We start from the raw sequence: 9,290 nt of genomic DNA, 5'->3' as shown, positions 1-9,290 counted from the left end.
TTCCTGCAGTGGTTTATTTAAAATTACTTTGGATAGCTCAGGTTAATGGTGGTTTTTCTTAAAAATCCTGTACTGCACATATGTTCCTGTGTGTGTCTCCCTGAAAAGGCTGGTAGATGCCAACGCATGAATGCTTTAGCAGCCTGTCTGGACCAGGGCCTGAACTCAGGGGCACCCAAGGGTAGTTGGGATGTATTTGGCATGACAGCTAGCGTCAGGTCAAACTCTGCTCAAGAGATTTAAGAACAGCTTGAGAATGCCTTGTTACAAGGAAGGTAACGCCTCCTACCTCCTCACCAGGGAATAAGCAGCCTGGTAGGCTCCTTCACCTCCAGTCTCAGCAGGGCCACAAGCTGAGTTATAGGTCGCACGTGAGGGGTCATGACTGGAACAAGTGCTTCCAGTCTCCTCTGCTCCCTCTTTGCGCCACTGTGCCTTCCTCGCAACTAGGCGCGTTATGGGTGGGAGCTCTCACTGGGGGCGAGTGGTGGGTGTCTGTGCCCACAAGGAGCCTCGCTGAGGACATGAGCCCCAGGGGAGGCATGTGGCTATGGCCACAACGGACGTGGAGCCTGCACAGCAGGCATGACCAGCTACCCTGGTGGAAACCACTCCGGAAAGGTGCATTCCTATCGGGAGCCAGCGAGGGGAGCCGCAGACCACCCCCCAGGCACGCATCCGACCCGTACCCTTAACTCGGCCCCGCGCCGTAATGCGCAGGCGCCCCCGACCCATCGCCGTTCTCGCGAGACCTGCCCGCGCTCGAGGAGCGGGATTGTCCCGCCCCGCGTTGCCAAGCGACCAGAGCCCCGCCCCCCCGTGCGGCGGTCGGGGCGCGGCGCGCAGTCGCAGCGGCGGCTCCCTCTATATAAGGGTCGCGCGCGGGGCTCGGCCTGTAGCCGGGGAGATGTCGCGCTACGGGCGTTACGGTAGGGGGGGATGGGGGGCCGGGGGCAGTGCGGAGCGGGGGCGGGGGGGGGACACGGACGGCGTCGTTCGCGCCGCGCTGAGGATGGGAGGCGGTGGCCGTTGCTTCGGGCGGCGGGCTGTGAGAGAAGATGGCGCCAAGGGGCCGAGGAGGGGGACGCTAGGGACAGACCGCCGCTGGGGCCGTAGCCGCGGGCCCGGCGAAGAGTGGGCCCTCATGAGGGTGGGGGGAGGGAAAGCGCAGCACCGGCGAGGGCGCACCAAAATGGAGGCGGTGTCAAAGATGGCGGCGGCGGCGGGGGGAGGGGCGGTGGCGGTCGCGCCGCGCGCGCGGTCTCGTATCCAGCGCCGCGCCTGCGCGCTGCGGCCGCTGTGCGGGGCTGGGAGGCGGCCCTGACATGGCGTCTCTCCCGGCAGAGACCAAGGTGTACGTGGGGAACCTGGGCACGGGCGCGGGCAAAGGCGAGCTGGAGAGAGCCTTCAGCTACTACGGGCCCCTGAGAACCGTGTGGATCGCGAGGAACCCGCCGGGGTTTGCTTTCGTGGAGTTTGAAGACCCGAGGGATGCTGAAGATGCTGTGCTTGGCCTCGATGGGAAGTATGTGCATGCCTAAAAACGCCTTGACTGTTCTGGCTGCAGTTTCTGAACGTTCTCAGCCAGCAGCAATCATAGATATCTGTTCTGTGTGTAACAAGCAGAGGAGAGAAAAGTATTCCTGTGATCAATACATACTATGTTTTTTAGGATAATATGTGGCTCCAGGGTTAGAGTGGAAGTGTCAACAGGGATGCCTCGTCGCTCCCGTTATGACAGGCCTCCTGCACGGCGCCCCTTTGACCCTAATGACAGATGCTATGAGTGTGGTGAGAAAGGCCACTATGCTTATGATTGTCACCGCTATAGTCGCCGAAGGAGGAGCAGGTACGTGTGGGGCCAGAGTGGCTGGGTTGCTTCACCAGTTCACTTTTGTGTAGCTCTTGTTAGCAAAGAACAGAATGTTACGCCAGTTTTAACTCTTAATGTTGTAAGTCAACAGGTGTATATCACAATTTTTTTTTTTGCTAATACATATAAAATGTTAATATCTTAATAATCAACCTGGTCAAAACCTTTCAGGTTTCTTCGTTTGAGTCAGTCGCCTTGATTCAGAATGTCACGAGCCTTAAGATTTCATGCTGAGGCGCCTTGCAAATCCGACACTTAAGATCCTCCTAGACCTTGAGGTGATCAGCATAAGAGGCCAGATCCCCTCGAGCCATCTACACGTAGCTTCACCTTATTCTTTAAGGGCAGAAAATTTGAGACGGTGATCGCCGTAACAGTAAATTTGGCTTTCAATTGGGGCCCCCCTCCGGTTTAGAAAGAGGAACACCAGATTGACCACATTCCCACCTAGAAAAATCTTCTTGCGTCAATCAAGCCTCACCCTGGCTCATTGGGCTGTCAGTTTGATCGTCGTTAGATTGAAGAGAACACCTAGATGCAGCGATCGGCTATAGATACTTCTAGATCGTCTAGATCTGCTAGACCTTGGGCCAAAGAGGGTCGACCTGCAAACTTGCAAGGTTTATTTTAAATATGCATTACAGTGTTTTCTATTCTAATGTAATTCTGCAATGTAATTCAGCTTTTAACATTTTTCTAGGTAGTAAAATGCTCAAGACAAGTAGGCCCAGAGATTTTTCCAACTGACAGATGCTAGTGGTGTGTTTTTGTTGTTTTATTTTTTGTTTGGTTTTTTTCTTTCTTTTTTTTTTTTTTAGTTGTCTGAAATCAGTTTTGACTTCAGCAGGGCCTCACGTGCACTGATTGCTGCAGCTGTTTCCTGATACCTGTTTTCTCTAACCTAAAACCAGGTCCCGGTCTAGATCCCGTTCGAGGTCCCGAGGAAGAAGGTATTCTCGGTCACGCAGTCGGAGTCGTGGTAGGAGGTAGGGTTCTGGCTGTTGTGTTTTCATTCTTTTTCTTACTCCTCCCTGTGCTTCATCCCTTTCTGTGGTTATTGTGAAAAATACCTTGCAGTAATTTTGATTGTTTTTTCTCTTTGTTTCTGTAGATCAAGGTCAGCTTCCTACCGCAGGTCCAGGTCAATCTCTCCTCGTAGGTATAGATCATTTTCACCCCGCAGATCTCGGTCTGGTTCTTTAAGGAGGTCAAGGTATGTGTTTTCTATTAAGCCCACAGCATTGTTGAAGGGAACTTAACTGTTGGGAGTTAACATTAAGCTTCTGTGTTGCAGTCTATGTGTTTGCAGGTACCTTCATTGTGTTACGTCCCTGAGAGCTAATATGAACACTTTCTTTGAAGTTAAACTTAAGCATATAATTTTGGAACTGCTGTTTCTGAGCTTTTTTATATTGTATCAAAGTTACAGCCTTGATCTGTGGTTAAGGTTTTCTACTTCAGCTTCAAGGATACAGGGAGTAATTATGCTTAGTTGACTAGGGCAGTGTGATTTTTTTTTTTTTTAATGTGTATGGTAGTACTGGCCAAATGTATTACAGCTTTCTAATAAGAAAAGTTCTGCAAAACCAATAGTTCCAACAAAATTCTCTGAGGTCAGTATCATAAAAGTCAAAGAGTAGTATCTCAGCTGTATGAATCATGTAGTAGTAGTTGAGCTTTCACTGCCTTTTTTTTTTTTTCCCCCTAGATCTAGGTCCAGATCACGCTCAAGGTCCCGGTCTGTTGTATGGCCTCGAAGCAGGTAAGATACTTGTTTTAATTCAAACCAATAATAGTTTTGGATGTGTTTCTCTTTTGGGTTTGTTTGGTTTTTTCCTTCCTCAGGGGAGTTTGGCTGGAAGGGGTTAGAAGGTTGTGCAGCATAGCAATATTGTCGCTTGAAGTTAATAATTTGTGCTTTTTCACAGACTAAAGTAGTGATTGATTTCTTGTAATAAACATGAGTTTGTTTTGGTCTGTGGCTACTACGTATAGTATATGTATATGTAGCCATAAACAAAGCATACATATGATTTAAGGTCTGTGGAGAGAAGTTTTGAAAACTAGTTAATGCCTATCCATGTAGAGAATGCTTGACCATGTGCCCTGCAGGAAATGCTGCCTAGGTTTTTCTTGGCCTGTTTTTTTGTAAATCCCAAATGCTGGGGGAAGAAAAAAAGGGATGGGAAGGTTGCCACTATTGACTGAACTATTGCTTACAGCTCTTCAGCTTTGTCAGTTCCAGTTCTCTGAGAGATCAAATTAAATTGCTGTAGTGCTAAGAACTACATTACATGGGGTAGGACGCTTGACTTCAGAGGTTTGGAGGGCTGAGTTAACAGAACCATGAGTCCTAATGCCACAGGTAGTGTTTTGAAGGATTTCTCTGACATGTAGCCTTGGTTTTGTGGATCTGGATGTTTTCCATGCTGAAATGGAAGTTGAGGAAAATGAGTATAGAGTAAATGCTCCTGCATTATTTTCCTCTATCTTTCGTGATAAGTCTTAGTTGGAAGAAGGGTGAAAGAGTAGGACAAAAATGTGATGGACATGAGAGCCGATAAGTTGGAAGAAGTTGCCTTTTGTTTGCATTAGAACAGGGGAAGAGAAATGTCTTTTAGGGGTCTGCCTGCTACTTTAGGACTTGCACATTGAGCCTTTAAGGGGATGATGATTATTATTATTAGAGCTGTCCTGACTTACTACTCGTACAGGCCTGTAATGCAGGATATGACTAACCAGGCTCAAATTGCATGCTGCTACTGTGGAATAGTCTGGATACTGCTGATGTTGCTTGATGACTTCTAGTTCTGGGACAGTCACTTTCCTGCATGAAAGACTTGATACTCATACTGAAATTTCTGAGGAATGCTGATTTTGCATATGTCTGCAATTGCAGTGGTGAGAAGTGGTAGTTCAGGACTGGAGTTAGGGAAGCATTGTGAAAACTCCAGCCAGTGCTGGTCCTCTGCTAATACAGCAGAACACTAGTATGTAACTGGTGCTGCTTGTAGAGCTTTTGATCTGCAGTCCTGCTTTGTTGGTGTGCCTCTTGGAAGGAGGATTTGCCAGCAGTTCTTGTAGTAAGATGATGGTCTTGTGTGCTGCCTTACTGTATTTCCTACCAAAGCAAGTCATGCTCGTACTACAAAACTGAGTTCTGAGTAGTTGTGGGCAACTCCATCCTGTGTACCTGTGACACAGTAACAAAATTACTGGTTATAGTGTTAGGAACTGTGACAGGAGATGGCTCAGCATAGTGACCAGGAAGGTTTCAAAGCAGTGGCATGTAACTCTGTTTAACTTATGCCAACAGTGTCCATGTAGTATTTCTGTAAGTTAATAGGCCAGGTAAAGGTGAATCTTGGTTACCCTTTAAAAACAATTCTGAGCAGAAATAAAATAAAAGTTTCGGACTTCTTTGGCTAAGTCTATTAAACAACTGACTATCTTGAACACTGGGCTTTCTGATGTTCAGTAATACCACATGACACTCTAGGAGGACAAATATTTGTCTAAGTAACAGCAAATACTTGAGTTGGTAAAGTAACATGATAAATGTGGGAGGAAAGTCTCACTGTTTGAGTAGATTTTAATTCATAAGATGGACCGGGAAGAGTTTACACATTAGTAGCCACATAGCGAAAACTGAAATGCTGTTTTCATTGGTATAACTGATGGAAAAGCTATATTATACTTAAATAAAAGTGGCACTGGGAACTTGATCTGAAGAATGCATCTGCTCTTCAGCACACATGCTTACCTGTGGCTGATTCCAGGCTCTTAATGTGCTATTAAAAGATTTTCTAAGATGACACTTGAAACTATTCTTCCCTTTACGGAAGGAATAATTGCAGGTGATGAGAAAGTCTGGGAGCCTGGTACAAGGTCTTCTGTTTTGTGAAAGTGGTAGCTGAAGCTTTGCTGGGGAGCTTCTTGTGCTTGTACTCTTGTCTTCTGGTAAGTGGGGTCTCTGGAATAAGAGCTAAAGGATTCTCCTGAAATGTCATGAGAAAAGCCTGCAGCACCAGAGCCTTTCTTCTCTGGTTTGTGATACTATGTAGTATGAGTTTGCTGTTGCTGGTTTAGCTAACTTTCATTGTATGTGCATGCCACTGGCTGCTTTGCTGAGCTTTATTTTTCTCCTGTTGTAGGTCTGGGTCCCATGGTAGATCTAAATCTGGCTTACCTGCTAAAAGGTGAGCGTATAAATACAAGTAGCACTCAGGTTTTTTGGGTTTTGTGTGGGTGGTGGTTTTATTTGGTGTGGTTTTTTTCTTGTTTTTTTGTCATGATTCAAAATCTCTGCTTGGACCAGTATTTCAGTTGCATGTGGAAGAGCGTTTTGGGGGGGGGGGTGAGTTTTTTGTTTTGTTTGGTTTTTTTAATAGCTGATTTAAAAATATTTTTCATACATTATTTTTAATTTTTTTTATAGCTGATTTTTGTCACAATCCTTCCTTTTGTCACAATCCTTCCAGAAGGATTGTGGATACAGGTTTTTGGTTTTTGTCACATGATTGTGACAAAAAGTATTTTTGACAGGATTTGGGGCATATTTTTCCCTACCTCTGTTCTCAGCTGTTTGTAGTTCTCAGTCTTCCTGACTCTCCTCTACTTGATTCAGTGCTCCTGCTTTGCAGGATTACTGTGACCATTTTATAGCTGCTTTGAAGCTGTGTGTTGCTCTTTTCCTGAGGGCTCTGGCTTTCAGCAGTTTTCCTTCTCAACTGCAGCTTCTTGCTTAAAGTAATTGGGTATACTTGCTATCAGCAGCATTAAAGGTGGTGTCTTTTAATGTATTTAACAAAGTCAAACTGTTCTTAGTGTTTTTAAATGGTCAAAAGTGGTTACTGAGTGTATACAAGTTTACCATATTGGTTGTGGGGTTTTTTGTTTGTTTTGTTTTTCTTAACAGTCGCTCAAAGTCCAGATCACCATCTCCAAAGAGAAGGTAGGAGTATCTTAAAACTGGAATGTGCCATACAGTTACATAGAATTAGCGTCTGGAGTTGTTGCTATAGAAGTTAACTTGTGCAAGGATAAAAGCTTAAAAGGTTTTTTTTTACTTGTCTTAATTTGTGAACTGTGACAAGATGAATTGTTATGGGCATTTCCTGCTATGAAAAGATGAAGTTTTATGGGCACTTCCTACCGCTAGTAGTCAGAACTTCATGTTAATAACTCTAAGGTAACCTGCTTTAATGAAATTTTAAAGGACAACAGAAAAATGTGGGCAAATGAGAATCAACTATCCTGAAGTTTCTGAGGAATTTAGAATCTGGGGAAGAAGTGAGTAATGTAAGGTGTGGAGCAAACCATGAATACATGGTAGTAGGATTAAATTCCTGATGGTGGCTCCTCACAGCTGGCTCTCACTCAGTTGCATAGCTGACAAGTTTTGCTATGCACTGTGAAGTAAGAAGCAAGTTTTCCTATGTAACCAGAGATGTATGCGCTGGAATTTACGTAGTCTGACATAGTGCCTCATGGCTAGCCCTAAACTGGTGGAACCATGTAGGTTATGGCAGACTAAGAATTCCTCTGCACAGCTGGAGCACAGGCTCCAAGGTGTTTTCTGAGCAGGCTGGATGTGTCACCTAGCTGTTGCAGCTATGTCTCTTATTTTGCCTGCCCTTGTCAAGCTTAAAGCAGTTGTTACTTAAAGGTGTAAAATACAAGACTTTTCTCATTATTCATGAACTGTAAATGAAAACAGTGTGGGGAGGGGCATTATGAGGCAGTGGGGAGGGGAGGGCTCCTGAGCAGAGGAAACCTGGGGTAGCATGCACAGTTTCTGTTGGTTTTGCTGTAGGAGTTGCTCTTAATCTTTTTCTTTCCCTTTCAGTCACTCACCATCAGGAAGCCCTTGAAGGGAGTGCAAGTCCTGAAAGAATGGATTCAAATTTAAAAAGTTTAAGAAGAAAATTTATTTTGTTTACATTATTATAAGGGATTTTGTGGTGTCTTTATACATGTAAGGGCTTAGTCCTAGAAGGCTGTTTCTATTGACTAACAGTTGGCATGAATCTGGATCTTTTAAAAGTCTTATTAGTAGACTAATGCAAAACTCTTTTGTTGTGTTAATGTTCTGTGATCTGGAAATGTTGGGCTTTTTTTATTGGCACATTGAAATAAACTGTGCATTTCTAACTAAGAAATATTTTGTGATAACCCCTGCTGTTTCTGTTAATATTTGGGTAGCTGAAGCAGGTCACATGCCACTGTGGTGAAAGCAGGAGGCAGGCTGTTACAGGCACTTGTGAATTGAGTGTAGGGCAGCAGCTAGAGAATGGCTGTCCTGCAGGTGTGTGCCTGTTGTAGGACTTCATTCCTACAGAGCACTGATTAGAGTGAAAACTCACCAGTACCAGCTGTCATTCTTACTGTTTGGTCTTGAATGTTACGGTGATCTGTCTTGTGTTTATTTGCACCTCCTCAGAGCTCAGTGAAGCTGAAAATCTGTATGGAGGTGCTTGTACACTTGATGATTTGACTTACAAAAATGTCTACAAAGGGCATTAACAGATGGAAAAAAACAAGGACTGTGTCAATGCTGGTCTGTCTGTCCTGTTGATTAAAGGACCAGTGAAATCACCTGAAGGTATTTGGAATACTTCTAGAATGTAAACTACTGAAGTAAATATTTTTAGAAATCTTGTTTTATGTCCTGGTTGTCCAAATAGTACTACTTCTTTGTGATACTTATGATAAATTGGCAGTTCTGGTGCAGAAGATAGTATATTTAGATACTCTTTTTAGAAAATTAAGGTTTTTCTTACAGATTGAAGGTCACAGGCAGAACCTGCAGGTCTTGTTTAAGTAGCAGTACATTTGGGGAGACAAGAGCTCATGTTACACCTATCTGACCTGATCTGCCTGGTCACACATCTCCTTCTGTGGTGAAGTGTAACCAGGGGGCTTCCTGCTGTTCTGATCAGTTGTTGCTTTGGGAAACTGGACTGTAGCCGCCTGTATACAGACGGTCCCCATCTCACCACAGATAGGTTACTGAAGCATTTAATATGTAAGTATGATAAGCTAGTGCAAGGTATTTGTCAGTTTGTTTTGTCTTTGCAGCTGATCATGGCTATTATCAGACTAGTAAGGAAATCAGAGTGCCAGATGATTTTGACTTAAGTCTTCCTTACAGTATGTTCTGGCCTATATTGCTGTGCCTTACAGGCCAGTGAGGAGTTCTCTTGGGGCTTCTAATTTGTCAGCAGTGGGTTGATACTCTGCTGTTAGAGTAGAGCACTGCAGTTGTGCATGGGCATCCAGCCCTAGGTTTTCAGATGAGCTTTACAAGATGTCCAAGTATTAAAAGAATGGTAATGAACCCCTATACATGACTTCACAAAGGCTCTTCCTGTGTACTACAGCATGGGTTTGTCTTGTCCCTCCTCTCTTCTCTCTT

General features: G+C 44.6%; 1 protein-coding gene across 2 annotated transcripts; it reads left to right on the top strand.

The window, feature by feature from the left end:
* The first annotated feature begins 795 nt into the window (after window positions 1-795).
* LOC140649688 (serine/arginine-rich splicing factor 7-like) lies at window positions 796-9,227 on the top strand. Of its 2 annotated transcripts, XM_072857225.1 has the most exons (9): window positions 796-929; window positions 1,345-1,525; window positions 1,673-1,849; window positions 2,785-2,859; window positions 2,985-3,086; window positions 3,582-3,635; window positions 6,028-6,072; window positions 6,792-6,827; window positions 7,722-9,227. In XM_072857225.1, the coding sequence occupies exons 1-9, from the start codon at window positions 908-910 to the stop codon at window positions 7,744-7,746; spliced, it is 717 nt and encodes a 238-aa protein (XP_072713326.1). In that variant the 5' UTR covers window positions 796-907; the 3' UTR covers window positions 7,747-9,227. The 2 variants fall into 2 exon arrangements, with proteins under 2 accessions (XP_072713326.1, XP_072713327.1); XM_072857226.1 differs by lacking the exon at window positions 6,028-6,072.
* Window positions 9,228-9,290: the final 63 nt, after the last annotated feature.

Source organism: Ciconia boyciana, chromosome 3 (genome assembly GCF_034638445.1).
Source record: "Ciconia boyciana chromosome 3, ASM3463844v1, whole genome shotgun sequence".
Lineage (NCBI taxonomy): Eukaryota > Metazoa > Chordata > Aves > Ciconiiformes > Ciconiidae > Ciconia > Ciconia boyciana.
This window is presented reverse-complemented; position numbering and strand designations above follow the sequence as displayed.

Excerpts from the sequence above, each read along its gene's own strand:
- LOC140649688 (XM_072857225.1), top strand. The coding sequence starts at position 908 with ATGTCGCGCTACGGGCGTTACG. Across the intron at positions 930-1,344 it reads GTCGCGCTACGGGCGTTACG|AGACCAAGGTGTACGTGGGG; the intron begins GTAGGGGGGGAT and ends CTCTCCCGGCAG. Across the intron at positions 3,636-6,027 it reads GTTGTATGGCCTCGAAGCAG|GTCTGGGTCCCATGGTAGAT; the intron begins GTAAGATACTTG and ends CTCCTGTTGTAG.